General features: G+C 45.1%; 1 protein-coding gene across 4 annotated transcripts; it reads right to left on the bottom strand.

Moving 5' to 3' along the window:
- Positions 1-19: 19 nt before the first annotated feature.
- On the bottom strand, positions 20-13,473 carry BECN1 (beclin 1). 4 transcript variants are annotated; one of them, XM_008012584.3, is made up of 12 exons: positions 13,331-13,473; positions 12,924-13,055; positions 9,965-10,032; positions 9,102-9,163; positions 8,341-8,431; positions 8,098-8,234; positions 7,775-7,969; positions 5,484-5,630; positions 4,099-4,248; positions 3,524-3,584; positions 1,541-1,683; positions 20-815 (listed from the first exon to the last, which is right to left on the bottom strand). In XM_008012584.3, the coding sequence occupies exons 2-12, from the start codon at positions 13,051-13,053 to the stop codon at positions 647-649; spliced, it is 1,353 nt and encodes a 450-aa protein (XP_008010775.1). In that variant the 5' UTR covers positions 13,054-13,055; positions 13,331-13,473; the 3' UTR covers positions 20-646. The 4 variants fall into 4 exon arrangements, with proteins under 4 accessions (XP_008010775.1, XP_008010774.1, XP_072861396.1 ...); XM_008012583.3 differs by having other exon boundaries at positions 13,310-13,469; XM_073005295.1 differs by lacking the exon at positions 1,541-1,683.
- Between the last annotated feature and the right edge of the window lie 4,220 nt (positions 13,474-17,693).

Raw genomic sequence — 17,693 nt, 5'->3', positions numbered from 1 at the left:
ACAGTGCGCCCCTGGGCAGTTTCAGACTGCAGCAAATCTTTTATTACAAATAATTAAATCTCTCCATAATGTCTCAAACAGTATCAAACACCATTTCATATCTCTAACACAGAGCAGAGTCGGCATTCAGTATGAGAACCGAGTGAGAAGTGTTACATTTCAAGCATCTGATCACATCACATGGTGACCAGGTAAAGCTTAGATGTCATTTTCCCACATTATCCAACTGTGCATCTCAAACATATCCTCGTCTCAGTAAAGACGAAAGTTTCTATTTCATACTGTTAAGTGCGGGAAGTTGAGAGAGATACAAATCCAGTGAAAACACATTAATCTCAATTCAACTCAGTTAAAAAAAAAAAAAAAAACAAATTTAAATTAGTTTTTTTCAGAGAAGAAAGGGAAAGGAGTCCATGGGGTTAAGAGTCAAAACTGTGACAATGGTTGGCAGCTATACCTGGCATGTTGTAGCTCTGGAAACTATCTGTCATATGATATTTTAAAATAAAGTGGCTTTTGTGGATTTTTTCTTTTTTGGTATTGTAAACATGTACTGTTTAATATTACCCGAATTTAATTTAAAACATGTTTGCAAACAAAACAAAATTAAAAGCCTTTAAGGCAAACCTCCCCCTAAGGAGAAAAGTCATTTGTTATAAAATTGTGAGGATACCCACGCAAGACCCCACTTAAGATTCGTCAGCATGAACTTGAGAGCTTTTGTCCACTGCTCCTCAGAGTTAAACTGGGTTTTGATGGAATAGGAGCCGCCGCTGCCTCCTGTGTCTTCAATCTTGCCTTTCTCCACATCCATCCTGCAGATGGACACAGCAGAACTCATTAGTAACTGAGATCTGAGTTAAGTCAGTTCAGGGCAGGGACTTGATCATGGGACCATTCACGTCATTTTATCTATCAAAGAACACTTGGTAAGGAATCGTAGTGTATTTTGGATTTGCTTGAAAGCCAAAAAATCAAGAAGACTGTCACAAGAGCCTCATTGTCATTGCAGAGTACAGGGACAGGACACACACTTAAAGAGAAGAGAAGCCTGGAGTAGAGGTGAGTGAGGGTTGCAGTACTTCTTGCTGTTTTCCTAGGCATCCCTGAACTTGGCAGGGGAGAAAGGAGGCAGTAGAAAAAAAAGCTTATTTTGGGGTGACAGAAGCAGCCTTACTCTAGGTAAAAACTAGAGTTTCCATCCATCACTGGGATCCTAAAAAAATCAAAACTAGCATTCCTGTGTATTTCCAAGGACTTTAGGGAAACACCTTCTTGAAACTGGAGAGGAGGCTTGAGCTCTATGCCAATAAAACCCCCTAAACCATCTAAGGCCACATTCTTCTACTCCAAGGACTAGGTAGTCACATTCTGTCCTGCTTGCAGTACTGGGTCAGTCTCTGCCCATCAATGTCATGTGATCCTGTGCCATATTTTTGCTTTCCCACCATTTATACTGTTTTGCCTCCATTCTTACTGCTGCTTCAATTCTGTTCAATTTGGTCCTATACAGGTTGACTCAGCATTGCGCTATACTGACCTGTAGGGAAGACAAAAACGTGTCTCGCCTTTCTCAACCTCTTCTTTGAACTGCTGCACACAGTCCAGGAAAGCCACCATTGCATGGTCAAACTTGTTGTCCCAGAAAAACCGCAACCCCCCAGAACAGTATAACGGCAGCTCCTGCCCAAGAAGAGAAAACTGGCTATGGGTCTGGCACCAAGACAGGCTTCTAGAGATTGTTCCCAATCCTATCAATCTCTCAGGTCATGTTCTGTCTGTATCCCACTGGATACAATAACTTGTATTATAGCTGGACTCTATCTTCCATAGATTTGAACAACTACAATAACCTTGGGCAAATAACAATGCACTTAGAACTGTTTCACCATCAATGAAAATGTACCATAGGTTGAGCATCCTGAATCCAAAAATCCAAAATGCTATAAAACCTTTCCAGGAAGAGTAGATGGGAAAAGAAAAATAAATAAATAGACCAGGCGCGGTGGCTCACGCCTGTAATCCCAGCACTTTGGGAGGCCAAGGCAGGTGGATCACCTGAGGTTGGAAGTTTGAGACTAGCCTGACCAACATGGAGAAACCCCATCTCTACTAAAAATACCTAATTAGCCGGGTGTGGTGGTGCATGCCTGTAATCCCAGCTACTCAGGAGACTGAGGCAGGGGAATCACTTGAACCCAGGAGGCAGAGGTTGCAGTGAGCCGAGATCATGTCATTGCACTTCAGCCTGCGCAACAAAAGCAAAACTCCATCTCAAAAACAAAAACAAAAAAACAAAAACAAACAAAAAAAACCACAAAAAGAAAAATAAATAAAAATAGGTTGGGTGCGGTGGCTTACACCTGTAATCCCAGCACTTTGGGAGGCCGAGGTCAGGAGATCGAGAGCATCCATTGTGAAACCCCGTCTCTACTAAAAATACAAAAAATTAGCCAGGCATTGCGGTGGGTGCCTGTAATCCCAGCTACTCAGGAGGAGAGGAGGCTGAGGCAGGAGAATGGCGTGAACCCGCGAGGTAGAGCTTGCAGTGAGCTGAGATCACGCCACTGCACTCCAGCCGGCGTGACAGAGCGAGATTCTGTCTCAAAAAAAAAAAAAAAGTAAAATAAAAAATAAATAAAAATAATAAAAAATGCTACAAAACCTGAAACTTTTTGACCATTGATATGATGCCACAAGTGGAAAATTCCATACCTGACACCTTTGCTTTCTGATGATTCAATGTATACAAGCTTTGTTTCATGCACAAAATTATTTACAATATTGTATGAAATTACCTTCAGACTACATGTATCAGGTATATATAAAACACAGAGGCCGGGTGCGGTGGCTCACGCCTATAATCCTAGAACTTTGGGAGGCCGAGGCGGGTACATCACCTGAGGTCAGGAGCTCGAGACCAGCCTGGTCCAACATGGTGAAACCCCGCCTCTACTAAAATACAAAAATCAGCTGGGTGTGGTGGTGGGCGCCTATAATCCCAGCTACTCGGGAGGCTGAGGCAGGAGAGTAACTTGAACCTGGAAGGCAGTGAGCCAAAATCATGCCACTGCACTCCAGCCTGGGCAACAGAGCAAGACTACGTCTCAAAAAAAGAAACATAATTGAATTTTGTGTTTAGACTTGGGTCCCATTCCCAAGATATCTTAGTATCTATATGCAAATATCCCAAAATCTGAAAAAAAATCCAAAATCTAAAACACTTCTGGTGATATCCAAGCTATAAACATCTATGTCATGGTGATTCTTTTCCTATCCTAGTGCACACATCCTCCTCTGACCTGCCCATAGCCTTTCTCAACAGACTGTCAAAACCTAATTTTCATCTACAAGCCCCCCAAAACTAAACCTGAACTAGACAAGATATTGAACAATACAATGGCTCTTCAATGATATCTAGGTCTAAAAAATAAATTGAATGCCAATATCAAAGCAAACCGTCCATTTTGTTAAGAGATATAAGAACTCTGTATTTCAGTGAAAATGGAGCTTCACAGAGTACCTTAGATTTGTCTGTCAGAGACTCCAGATATGAATGGTTTCCGTAAGGAACAAGTCGATATCTAAAACAGAGATACAAACAGAGATGGATACAGGACTCCTCCTAAAGTGATTATTGGGAAGTTATAATCCAATGATTTCACTCTTCATTCTAGCCAAGGGCTTCTTTTATTATGCTCAACTGCCTCTCCCACCTCCCCACTGGATCCACGTTTAAAATATTTTGTTTAATAAACAAACTACATTTATTATATAATTGCCAGGAGGCCTTCCATGAACAAATGTTACGTTGTAGTTTAAATTTAAGAAACAAAAACTGAAAATATCCTGAGGAACACTAAGGCTCTGGGGACTGTAGGCTGGGAACTACGCTATGGTCATGCACTCAGTGATCGTGATCAGCGGAGAGAGCCCTGTGATGAGGGGGAAAACCAGGCACTGATGGCTCTCCAGCCACAGAAAACTCCCAGTCTGTGGGCAGCAAGGGCTCCTGACATGGTGGAGAGCAGTACCAGGTTAGAGATACAAATTATATCAAAGACACACCACTCCCCAAGAAAGGGCTACACTTCCTACCTCTGAAATTTCAGACCCATCTTATTGGCCAGAGCATGGAGCAGCAACACAGTCTGGCCCCAAGCAGCATTAATCTCATTCCATTCTACGGGAACACTGGGCAGGCGACCCAGCCTGAAGTTATTGATTGTGCCAAACTGTCCACTGTGCCTACAGAGGAAGGCAGAAAGGTTGGGGGAAATACAGGGATTACTTAAAACTTTTGAGATTTCCCACTCTCACCCCAAACCTAGCTTCAATCTATCTTCAAGTCCATATATGCAAGCTGTACTTGGCACTTTAAATACATGTCCAAAACTTGAGTCATCAACTTTTTCCCTGTTGCTCAGATGCCAAAGCAGAAACCTGGGTGGTATCTCTGAATGCTCCCTCAGCTCCTTCCCCACAAAACTGCCAACCTCTCCTGATTCTACCTGCTAAATCTCTTAGATCTGTCCACTTTTCTCCAAATTCAATGCTACTACTCTTTTCCTTTAGATTCCTACTGACAAGTATCCTTTCCAACGATTCCACCCCTTTACCCCAAGTCATTCCCCATGGTGCAGGTAAAGCCATCGTTCACAAATACAAGTGTAATTATGTCACTTCCCTAGCCAAAATGCTTCAGTGTCTTCTCTGCCTTTTGGATCAAGTCCAAACCTCTTAATGAGGCCTACGAGATCCTTCAGGAACTGGTAACTCTCCAGTTTCATATCCGGTCACTCTCCCCTTTACACTCAATCTTCAGTCACAATAAGCTCCTTTCTGTTCTCTGAATTCACCACTCCCTCTTTCCCATTGCTTTGCACATGATGTTCTCTCTGCTAGGAACAACGCCCTCTCTGTAGACTTCTACTTTACCTCTCAGTTTAAACATAAGTCTCCTATGGGGAAACTCTCCATGTGGCCTCCCCAAACTGGATCAAGTGCCCTTATGTGTTCCCCACAGCACTCTGGGTTTCCCATCATCACACTGCATTACAACTGCTTGTTATTTATCCATCCCTTCCACCAGATGATATGCAACTAGAAGGTTGACTGCACACTGTTTTGCTGTTGCCTTCTTAGCACTCAGCACAGTGCCTACTGCAGAGTAGATGCTCAACAGTTATTAAATTGATGAAACATCAAACACCCTGGGGATAAGAAATCAGCACCAGGCAGCTTATCAGGTTTTTAAGTGGCTGAAGAGCTCAGGCCTTTTCCTTTCTTTAGAAGGGTGGATGTCACCAAGCTCTAGCATTCCAATCCCTACTGTGCCTATCCCATCACTACGAATGAAAGAAACCTAGCTGAGTGAAGATCAACTACAGTCCCTCTTTTGTGGGAAGTGGGCACCCAGGCTTAGTGGTCAATAGCTAAGGTCCAGGTATGTGTGGTGCTCCTCATCCCCCAGCTCTCATTACCAGATGTGGAAGGTTGCATTAAAGACATTGGTTTTCTTCAGCTTATCCAGCTGAATCTGTGCATAACGCATCTGGTTTTCCACACTCTTCAGCTCATCATCCAGCTCCAGCTGTTGCCGTTTAAATTCACTGTATTCTCTCTGATACCTGTGAGCAGCCAAGGGTGACATTGAAGGCTGTTAGTTTGGGGGCTAAACTTTCTCTCTCACCACACTATGAACGATTCTTTAGTGATCATAGTTACATCTAGCTCTAGCATCTTTTATATTTGGCATAGATCCCATTCTGAGGAACATGTATGTCCTAGCTGTTTTGCCTGGAAGGAACAGAAATGTTCCTTCTGCCCATATGCAAAAAGGTAGAGGAAAAAAGAATTCTCCCAAACCAGGGCAAAAAATCTCTTTATTTCTGATCTTTTTCAGAAGTGAGGTGAATGGGTTAGGAGTGGCTTCTTGGGGCCGGGTATGGTGGCTCACACCTATAATCCCAGCCCTGTGGGAGGCCAAGACGGGTGGATCACTTGAGGTCAGGAGTTCGAGAGCAGCCTGGCCAACGTGGTGAAACCCCGTCTGTACTAAAAATACAAAAATTAGCCAGTCATGGTGGCACATGCCTGTAGTCGCAGCTACCTGGGAGGCTGAGGTGGGAGAATTGCTTCAACCTAGGAGGCAGAGGTTGCAGACAGCTGAGATCACACCACTGTACTCCAGCCTAGGCAACAGAGTGAGACTCTGTCAAAAAAAAAAAAAAAAAAAAAAAAAAAAAGTGGCTTTTTCCTGCTGGGCATGGTGGCTCATGCCTGTAATCCCAGCACTTTGGGAGGCTGAGGCAGGTGGATCACTTGAGCTCAAGAGTTCAAGACCAGCCTGGGCAACATGGGGAAACCCCATCTCTATAAAAAATTAAAAAATTAGCCAGGTATGGTGTTGCACGCCTGTAGTTCCAGCTACTTGGGAGGCTGAGGTGGGAGGATTGCTTGAGTGTAGGAAGTCGAGGCTGCAGTGAGTCATGACTGCACCACAGCACTCCAGCCTGGATGACAGAGTAAGGCTCTGTTTCTAAAAACAAAACAAAACAAAATAGTGGCTTCTTCCATGAACTGGCCATAATTTGCCTTCTAAAGTTTCACTTCTATACACTTACTGTCCTTTAAATAGTTACTATACCCCACTTCCAGTGAAACTTGTTATACTGTGTGAAAAAAATGGACTTTTCTCTGTCCTTCATGTTCACAACTTTAGTTAGTATGGACACTGTGTCTCCTCCACTAGACAGAAGGTTCTCTTAGGTCAAGGACATCCATAATGTTTTTTTTTTTTTTTTTTTGAGACGGAGTCTCGCTCTGTCGCCCAGGCTGGAGTGCAGTGGCTGGATCTCGGCTCACTGGAAGCTGCGCCTCCCGGGTTTACGCCATTCTCCTGCCTCAGCCTCCTGAGTAGCTGGGACTACAGGCGCTCGCTACCTCTCCCGGCTAGTTTTTTGTATTTTTTAGTAGAGACGGGGTTTCACCGTGTTAGCCAGGATGGTCTCGATCTCCTGACCTCGTGATCCGCCCATCTCGGCTTCCCAAAGTGCTGGGATTACAGGCTTGAGCCACCGCGCCCGGCCCATAATGTTTTTATTTTTTGAGACAGGGTCTCAACTCTGTTGCCCAAGCTGGAGTGCAGTGGTGTGATCACAGCACACTGTAACCTCGAACTCCTGGGCTCAAGTTATTCTTCACTCCAGCCTCCTGAGTAGTTGCTAGGACTACAGGTTTACCACAGCAGCCTAGTTTTTTTTTTAATTTTTATTTCTGTAGACATGGGGTCTCACTATGTTGCCCTAGACGGTCTTAAATCCTGGCCTTAAGTGATCCTCCTGCCTTGGCTTCCCAAAGTGCTGGAATTACAGATGTGAGCCACTACACCTGGCCTCCGTGAAATTTTTAAGCTTGGAGGGAAAAACGTAGACTAATTAGCTCATCTTTTCAGACAAGGATGGCTAGAAAGTGGCTGATTCATCCAAATAAGCCCATTCCCTACAGGACACAGCCAAGACTGGAGCTCTGGTTTCTGCACTCTCTATTTAACCAACGTCCTTTTTTCATTAATCATGCCGACTCTTCATAGGTAACTCTCCCAGCAAACCTCTAGAAACAGGGCATGGAAGCAATATGCAGGATCTGGGGCAGGCATGCTGATGACTGACAGCTGACTAGAGTTTACAAACTAATTAGACACATTCAGCTGGAAGTCATTTCCTCTCCTGGAGCCTCGAGTGTGAGAAGATAGAATAGGGTGAGCACTCACTGAGCCTCCTCCTGATCCAGTCTCTCAGCCTCAGCCTGGACCTTCTCGAGATTTTCTGCCACTATCTTGCGGTTCTTTTCCACGTCTTCCAGCTCCTGGATCAGCCTCTCCTCCTCTAGTGCTAGCTCCTTTAGCTCCATCTGTAGCTGTTCACTGTCATCCTCATTCATTTGCTCTAAGATCTCCAAACAGCGTCTGCCAAAGACACAGGAAGACTATACTTACTAGAGCTCCATTTGCCTGAGTGGAGTAGGGCTCTTGGGTAAGCACCAAGCAGTCCCAGAGCAGTAACAGCTCTGAGCCCTGGCTCTGGAGACACTCACTTGTAGTTCTGACACTCATTTTCAGTGACGTTGAGCTGAGTGTCCAGCTGGTCTAAAAGAGTATCTGTGCATTCCTCACAGAGTGGGTGATCCACATCTGTCTGGCCCGACATGATGTCAAAAAGGTCTCCAGTGACCTGGAAGTGTGGGAGAGTCAGGGTAGAGCCTCCCCCATGCTTCCTGCTCAATTACCCACTCTCCCAGCCAGGCCTACTGCTTGCCACTGGAATGGGGCCGACTTGCCTTCAGTCTTCGGCTGAGGTTCTCCATGGTGCCGCCATCAGATGCCTCCCCAATCAGAGTGAAGCTGTTGGCACTTTCTGTGGACATCATCCTGCAGACAGCCCCCCGCCCACGGGCCACATGAGGGAACAGAGAGGCTTCCTCCACCTACTGCAATGCCAGTGGCAGAGACTCTCAAGCACCAGCTGAGGGGCCTCAGGGCACATACCCACTCCTAGCCCAACTGACCTCCCAAGGGTACCTCTCTCCCAAAGGAAGGCCATGCTGGTCTTCCACAGAGACACTCAGCACGAAGGTTGGCCTTGATGGACTAAGGAGGGAAAGGGAGCATAAAAAATTGATATGTCTACAGTGGAAAAGAATGGAGAACCAGGAAAGGCCATTTAAAAAAATATTACACCCCTTGCCAGCAACCTCTTTACCTGCAGCAATGAGAACTAAGGACCCAAACATCTAACGACATTTGCTATTCTGAAACTTCTCAAGAGCCCATCTCTTGGTGATTAGTCAATCACTCCCTCAATTTTTTTCAATGCTTCATCATTAAAGCTACTACCCTTTCCCACTGTGTGAATGGCTACAGGAAAAAATCCATACTGGAAGGTGATGGGCCAGGTGTAGGGGAATACATCTTTTCTGAAAGGGCCAAAAGGCTAGGTGATGATGCATCTCCATCACCTGGCTCCAGGTCTCAATTCCTGGATTTAATTAAAATTCTACTAGTCTTTGGCAAGGAATGGGGGCTGAGAAGTAGTAGGCACCTGGCTGGGGGGATGAATCTGCGAGAGACACCATCCTGGCGAGGAGTTTCGATAAATGGCTCCTGGGAAAGAAATAAGAGGGCATTAGAATTCTGGCAGCTAAGGTAGAGTTCATCTCCCAAACACCCTCAGAACTATATGGCTTTAGTCTTGATTGATAACCACAAGACTTGATAAACCACAGAGACTTAAAAAATGGGTATTATCAAAGCAGTGGAGGTATTAATGACCTCCACTAAACCTGACATCAGCACTCTCCCAGTGACTGGCAGCAGCAGGTAAATAAATACTCCAGCTCCCTTGCTACTTGAGAAGAAATCTCAGGTGTGTATTCAACACTATCTCACAGGATGTTGCTCCACAGATGCTCCACAGGATCACTGATATTATCACAACTTAAAATGACATGTTCTCTAACACTGACAATTCTTTCTGTCCAGGGTAATCATACAATTCGCTGTCCTAACCAGGATGCTTTTGAGAATGGAGACGAGCGGATATTAACAACTAGCTAGAACAACAGATGCAAATCAATGCTCTGGAACGACCTGGACACACAGACCATCCCATCTCCAACCGACAATAGTTTGTAATTCTGCTTCAAGTAAAGAGCCCTTTCCAACATTTTTAAATGGCTCATTCAGTAACCCTGTGACCTCAGGTGCAGATCTGTACCTCCAATAGTGCACAACAGCCTGATCATGTAGAATGTCTCCTTACCCAGAGACCCCAAAAGTCTGGGGGGTCTAGAAGCGCCAAGTAGCCTGCAGAAACCAAGCCTGCATTCTTGTGTTTTCATATCATATCTCCCATTTGGAATGTTTACTACATGAGGAAGATAGGGGAGAGGGCACTTCTATTACCTCTCCTGAGTTAGTCTCTTCCTCCTGGGTCTCTCCTGGTTTCGCCTGGGCTGTGGTAAGTAATGGAGCTAAGGGCAAGGAAAATATTGGGTCAGACACAGTCTTATTAAAGCAGGAGGGCATCTGAAAGTATGGGAAAAGAGTCTGAAATATTCTCATCACCACCCTCACCTCCAATTTTTCTTAAAGTACCATTTACACCAAAAAGAATCTGTGGTCCTCCTCACCCCCATTAAATCAGATGAAGGAAACGTTCACTTTTTTAAGGCATAATAGTGTCATGATTATTATTATTATTTTGAGATGGAGTCTCGCTCTGTTGCCAGGCTGGAGTGCAGTGGCGCGATCTCGGCTCACTGCAATCTCTGCCTCCCGGGTTCGAGTGATTCCCCTGCCTCAGTCTCCCGAGTAGCTGGGACTACAGGCGCGCACCACCACACCCAGCTAATTTTTTGTATTTTAGTAGAGACAAGGTTTCACCATGTTAGCCAGGTTTTGATCTCCTGACCTCATGATCCACCCGTCTCGGCTATCCAAAGTGCTGGGATTACAGGCTGAGCCACTGTGCCCGGCCAGTATCATTTATTTTTAAGAATCCTTACCTGTCAAAAATACAGAAATATTTACAGTATTTATGCTTGGGATTTGCTTCAAAACAATTCAGGGTGGAAAGGAATGGATGGGGTTGTGGATAAAGCTTGATTAAATATGTGTTGCTAATTGTTGCAGCTAGGTGATGGGTACACAGGGGTTCATGATATACTCTGAAATTTTCCATCACAAAAGTAAACATCTGTTTCCCCCAGAATAGCAAGGAGGGAACATAAGGAAACTTTCTGGGAAGATGAAACATTGCTAAATTGCAGTGATCCAGATTACATGAGTGTATCCATCTGTCAAAAATGCATAGCTAAGATTCATTTATTTCAAGGCACGACAATTTACCTTTCTAAAAAGGTGTGAAAAACATAATAATTGAGCAGGGGATGGGAGGTGAGTGGAGGTGTAGATAACATAAGAATGTGAGAACATGGCTGACTGTTGAAGCTGGGTGATGAATACAAGGCAGGCTATGCTATTCTCTTGACTATATAGGTCTGAAATTTTCCATAATAAAAAGTCAAAAACTGTTATTAAAAGAGTTAATTTCAGCCGGGCGTGGTGGCTCACGCCTGTAATCCTAGCACTTTGGGAGGCTGAGGCAGGCAGATCACAAGGTCAAGAGATCAAGACCATCCTGGCCAACACAGTGAAACCCTGTCTCTACTAAAAATACAAAAATTAGCTGGGCGTGGTGGTGTGCGCCTGTAGTCCCAGCTACTCGGGAGGCTGACAGAGGTTGCAGTGAGCTGAGATTGTGCCACTGCACTCCAGCCTGGCAACAGAGCGAGACTCTGTCTAAAAAAAAAAAAAAGAGTTAATTTCCCCTCAAAAAAAAGAAACCAGGTAATAATAGCAGCTAACATTTATTGAATGCTATTTGCCCAGCATATTCCTAAGTGTTTCTGTGGTTTGTCATATTTGAACTTTATAAATTCGTTATGAGGCAGTTCAACATTTTACAGACAAATCAGAAACCAAGGCTTGGAGAAAAGAAGTAACGTGCAAAAAGTTGTTCAGCTAGTAAATGACAGCCAGGATTTAAACCCAAGCAGGATGACTCCAGGCCCATAAATTTATCTAAGCTGCCTATTCAGTCTTCTCTTTTACTGTCTGACTTAATCTGAATTCTTCCGACTTTGCGGGGTTTTGGGTTTTTTATTTTTTTAATTATAGAGACAGGGTCTTACTGTGTTGCCCAGGCTAGTCTCGAATTCCTGCTCAAGTGATCCACCTGCCTCAGCCTCCCATAGTGCTGGGAGTACAAGTGTGAACCACCACTCCTGGCCTTTTTTATTTATTTATTTATTGACACAGGGTCTTGCTCTGTTGCCCAAGCTGCAGTGCAGTGGCATGATCATAGCTCACTGCAGCTTTGACCTCCTGGGCTCAAGTGATCCTCCTGCCTCAGCCTCTACCACTCATCACACTCAGCCTTTTTTTTTTTTTTTTTTTTTAGTAGAGACAAGATCTCTGCTAGGTGGCTCAGGTTGGTCTTAGAACTCCTGAGCTCAAGCGATCCTCCCACCTCAGCCTCCCAAAGCACTGAAATTACAGGCATGAGCCATCATGTCCAGCAAATTCTTCAGACTTTAAGACTCTACTCCATTTACCAGCTGTTGGACCTTAGGTGAGTCACTTAATCTCACTGTGCCTCAATTCTTCATCTGAAAAATGATGTAATGATGGTGTACCCCATAGGGGTTGTTACAGGGACTAATACATTACATGAAGTAATATGTGTAATGCACTTGGTAATACTATATAGTAAGTCCTCAACAAACACCATTTATTATTATATATACATATTCCTTTTCTCTGAAACAGCAGGAGCAGAAAATAAGGCCCCTTCTTTTGCTACGGAAAGCTTTTTTTGAGACGGAGCCTCGCTCTGTTGCCCAGGCTGGAGTGCAGTGGTGCGATCTCAGCTCACTGCAACCTCCACTTCCCGGGTCCAAGCGATTCTCCTGCCTCAACATCCCCAGTAGCTGGGACTACAGGCGCGTGCCACCACGCCCGGCTAATTTTTGTATTTTTAGGAGAGACGGGGTTTCGCCATGTTGGCCAGGCTGGTCTGGAACTCCTGACCTCAGGTGATCTGCCCACCTCGGTCTCCCAAAATGCTGGGATTACAGGCGTGAGCCATCGCTCCCGGTCGGTCAGAAAGCTCTCAGAAGCCCACAGTGTCAGAATGCTTTATGTTCCCGAGGAGAAAACAGGGAGCCAGAGAGATGAAGTGACTTTCCTAGGTTCACACGATGAGTTTGTGGCAGACTACACAGCCACCATAAGAATTATATCACCAAAGCTGCCCACCTTCCACATTCTTGACCACCCTCTTTCCAAGGGTCTCGCTGACCTGTGAGTTCCTGGATGGTGACACGGTCCAGGATCTTGAAACTCGTGTCCAGTTTCAGGGGCTGGCTGCAGCGCTGGCACACGAAGCTCACCTGCATGGTGCTGTTGTTGGACGTCTTAGACCCTTCCATCCCTGCGGCGGTGGAAAAGAGGCAACATTATGGAGAAGCGACGCCCTTGAACCTCCGGCCCGGGGTTACTACATGCCTTGGTGACGACGGTAAAAGGAGGGAACTCCCAGTCTGCGCCGTTCCCTCTAGGAACGGTATGATACGGGGCGGACCTGCTTCCGGGGCAGCCTGAGCAAGGGTAGTTTAGAACCCAGGGTCAGGGAAGGGACTCCAATAAGAGCCGTGAGGGTTCTCAAACTCCCTTCTAAGGTCCCACCTCAGCCCCGATGCTCTTCACCTCGGGAGCCCGGAGCCCGTCACCCAAGTCCGGTCTACCGCGGGGGCACTGTGGCCTCGGGTCGGTCCCAGAGCGAGGCCTCCAGAACTGCCATCGCTCTGTCTTCAGCGACTTCCCGGTCCGCCGGCGGAAAACTTCCGCCCGAGACCGGACGTGACGCCAGGACGGCAGCAGGCGCTCCTGGTCCACAGGCTCACGGGCCCGGCAGCGACCCCCAGAGGCCAGGCTGGGAAAAGCAGCGGGCTTCAGCGGACGACCAAGGTTACCACGGGAAGCGTAGGCGCCAATTACGCAGAGAACGGGGAGGCTCCGCTATTCTCTAAATTCAGGGAGAGGCGGGCGCGGTGGCTCACGCCTGTAATCCCAGCTCTTTGGGAGGCCGAGGAGGGCGGATCACGTGAGGTCAGGAGTTCGAGACCAACCTGGCCAAAACAGTGAAACCCCCATCTCTACTAAAAATACAAAAATTCCCCGGGCGTGGTGGTGCGCGCCTATAATCCCAGCTACTCGGGAGGCTGAGGCAGGAGAATCGTTTGCACCTTGGAGGTAGAGGTTGCGGTGAGCCGAAATTGGGCCACTGCACTACAGCCTGGGCCACAGGGCAAGGCTCCATCTCAAAACAACAACAACAACAAAAGGCTGGGCATGGTGGCTCACGCCTGTAATTCCAGCACTTTGGGAGGCCAAGGTGGGTGGATCACAAGGTCAGGAATTCGAGACCAGCCTGGCCAATATGGTGAAATCCCGTCTCTACTAAAAATACAAAAATTAGCCGAGCGTGGTGGCGTGCTCCTGTAATCCCAGCTACTCAGGAGGCTGAGGTAGGAGAGTCGCTTGACCCCTGGAGGTGGAGGTTGTAGTGAGTCAAGATCACACCACTGCACTCCAGCCTGGGTGACAGAAGGAGACTCCATCTCAAAAAAACCACACACACGCAAAATAAAATAAAATAAAATAAAATCACAAAAAAAGAAAGTGTTATTCAAATAAAGACTTGAAGAAGGTGAGGAACGAATTCTTGCCTACATCTAAAGGAAGAACATTCTAGGTCAAGGGAACAGCAAGAGCACAGAGGGTGCCTGTTCAGGGATTAGCAGAGACTGGTGTGGCTAGAAGATGGGCAAGGAAAAGAGATACAGAAAATGGGGTGAGGGAGGTAAGGGGGTGAGGGAGGTAAGGGTGTTGAGCTGTCTACCACCTAGGCTCTTACAGGGAGTGTAAAGCTCTGGCTTTCACTTTGAATGAGATGAGATGGCTGGGTCTTGAGCAGAGGGACTTACTTCATTTTTAAAAACAACTTTATGGGGTATAATTTACATACCGTAAGACTCACACTTTTTAAATGTACAGTTCAATGATTTTTAGTACATTTACAGAGTTGCACAACTATCACTATAATCCAATTTTAGAACATTTCCTGTTTTCCCTTGCAACCCCGCCACTGTGGCCTCCCAAAGTGCTGAGATTACAGGTGTGAGCCAATGTGCCTGGCCAAAAGTTTTTCATTTCAATAAAGTCCAGGGCTTATGCTTTTGGTGTAAGAGAAACCACTGCTTAACCCAAAATTGTATGTAGTATTGTCTATTTTATTTTTATTTTGAGACAGTGTCTTACTCTGTTACCCAGGCTGGAGTGAAGCGGAACGAACAAACATGGCTCACTGCAGATTTGACTTCCTGGCTCAAGCAATCCTCTTGCTTCAACCTCTGGTGTAGCAGGGACCACAGGTGATCGCTACCACACCCAGCTAATTTTTAAATTTTTTGTAGAGATGGGGTCTCACACTGCACTCCGGCCTGGGCGACAGAGTGAGACTCCATCTCAAAAAAAAAAAAAAAAAAGGAGATAGTATCTCACTTTGTTGCCCAGGTTTCTGCTTTTTAAATTTAACATTTTTCTATGTTGCTACATAGTTATTGTAGTTATCATGGCTACATTACACTACACTAAATGTACTACCTTAGTGTATTTTTTTTTTTTTTACTGCTGGAAATTCTATTTCCCCTTTGGGTGATTACAATAATGCTGCAATGAAGAGCTGACTACTTACTTATGATAGAGACTCATAACTGGGATTACAGAATTAAGACTCTGTCAGCTATTTAATGTCTCTTCCTTAACATTGGGAATCATTTTCCAAAGTGCTTGTACATAATTATATTCTGCCTCCAATAATGTATGAGGAAGCCTGTTTTCATATTGCCTTGGCCAGTATTGGGTATCATACATTTGGGGAACAAAAGCAAAAAATGACACTTCCTTGTTATTTTAATTAGCATCATTCATTGGTGATAAAGCTGAACTTTTTGCTATGTATTTGCTTATTGTAGTTACTTTTTTTTTTTTTTTTTGAGATGGAGTCTCGCCCTGTCGCCCAGGCTGGAGTGCAGTGGTGCAATCTCGGCTCACTGCAACCTCTGCCTCCCGGGTTCACGCCATTCTCCTGCCTCAGCCTCCCGAGTAGCTGGATTACAGGCACCTGCCACTACGCCCGGCTAATTTTTTGTATTTTTAGTGGAGATGGTTTCACCGTGTTAGCCAGGATGGTCTCGATCTCCTGACCTCATGATCTGCCCGCCTCGGCCTCCCAAAGTGCTGGGATTACAGGCGTGAGCCACCATGCCTGGCCTTTTTTTTTTTTTTTTTTTAAACAGACACCGTCTCACTCTGTCACCCAGGCTGGAGTGCAGTGGTGCAATCTCAGCTCACTGGAACCTCTGCTTCCCGGGCTCAAGCAGTAGTTACTTTTTTATGAATTATGTTTGCATTCTTTCATTATTTAGGTATTGAATTCTTAGTATTTTTCTCAGTATTTGTAGCAATTTTTCATGAAATGCTTTAATGTATTTTCCCGATGTTCAGAAAGTTATAAATTTTCAAGTCAAATCTGCTTATGTTTCTTGATGACTTATATTGCTTAGAAAGTTATTCCCACTTCCAGAAGTGTCTTTCTTTTCTTTTAAATGTATGTGGTCTTCTTATAGTTGGTATTGGATGTGATATGTGGAACTAGATTGATTTTTCTCCTGGTTTTGTGACTAGGAATAGTGTTTACAATCCTTCTTCTTCTTGGCTCTTTCAGCATGAAAGCCCCTTTAGGAGAGGTGACTGGAATCATCCCCAAAGAATTCTCCCCTAGTCCTGGTATGGCTGCTTCATCGTCCTGCGTTTCTTCCTGCTTGGCTGTCCCTAACACATCTCAGAAAAGCATAGAGAAGTAACGGGCTTCTAGAGAGGTAGGGCATATAGTGTCACAACTGAAGATTTGGAAGTTGAGACCACCTGGTTCTTTACCATCCACTAGCCATGTGACCTTGTGCAATTCATTCAACTGTTCTGTGCTTTGTTTTCTTATTTACAAAATGAGAATAATAGTATACAATAGTAAATATCATAAAGGGTAGTGTGATAAATGAGCTGATACAAGTGGAACACAGGGCAATGACTGTTACATAGTGAATGCTCTATGTGCCCTCCCACTTGGGAAGTATATGTAGTCAGTGTATGTAGTGCTTGAGGGATTAGTGAATAATCCACAACATATCCTCAGTCATCGATTCAACAGATGTTTATTGAGGATCTATTATGTGCCAGTCCCTATTCTAGGTCTGAGAGGATATACTGGTGAACTGCTCTGATAGTTTATATTCTAGAGGAGAGAATTTGACAATAAACATGTAACCAAGTTAATAAGATAATTTCAAATAATGGCACATGCTATGGGTTGAGTGGTGGCCCCCAGAAGATGTTGAAGTCCTAACATCTGGGACTAACACACGGGAATGTGACCTTTTTTGGAAATAGGATCGTTGCAGATGAGGTCATTAATGTTAGCCCTAGACCAATATGACTGCGTCCTTATAAATAGGGGCAATCTGGACACAGAGACAGATACGTACTGTGTCTGAGGGAAGATGATGTAAAGAGACACAGGGTGACCTCTAAGCCAAGGAAGACCTGAGGCTGCCAGAAGCCAGGAAAGAGGTCTGGAACAGATTCTTCTCTGGCTCCCTTAGAAGGAACATGGTCCCGCTGATACCTTAATTTTGGACTTCTAGCATCCAGAACTCTGAGACAATATATTTTTCTGGTTCTAAGCCATCCACTTTGTGGTACTTTGCTACAGCAGCCCTGGAAAGCTAATACAGGAGGTGAAAGCGTGATGTGATAGAGAGTAAGTGGGGGCAGGGTGGGAGGAGCTACTTCAACTGAGGGATTCAGGAAGGCCTGTGTTATCTGGAAACCACTAAGGGTGATAAGTAGGGAAGAGACATGACTGGGTGACTTAAAAAGAAACTATTTACTGGGGGATAGAATATATAGGGGAAAGGATATAAATCATATGTGTATTTTCAATGAATTT

This window comes from Chlorocebus sabaeus, chromosome 16 (assembly GCF_047675955.1).
Source record: "Chlorocebus sabaeus isolate Y175 chromosome 16, mChlSab1.0.hap1, whole genome shotgun sequence".
In the NCBI taxonomy this organism is placed as follows: domain Eukaryota; kingdom Metazoa; phylum Chordata; class Mammalia; order Primates; family Cercopithecidae; genus Chlorocebus; species Chlorocebus sabaeus.
The sequence above is the reverse complement of the archived record's forward strand: the minus strand, read 5'-3'. Positions and strand labels throughout refer to the sequence as shown.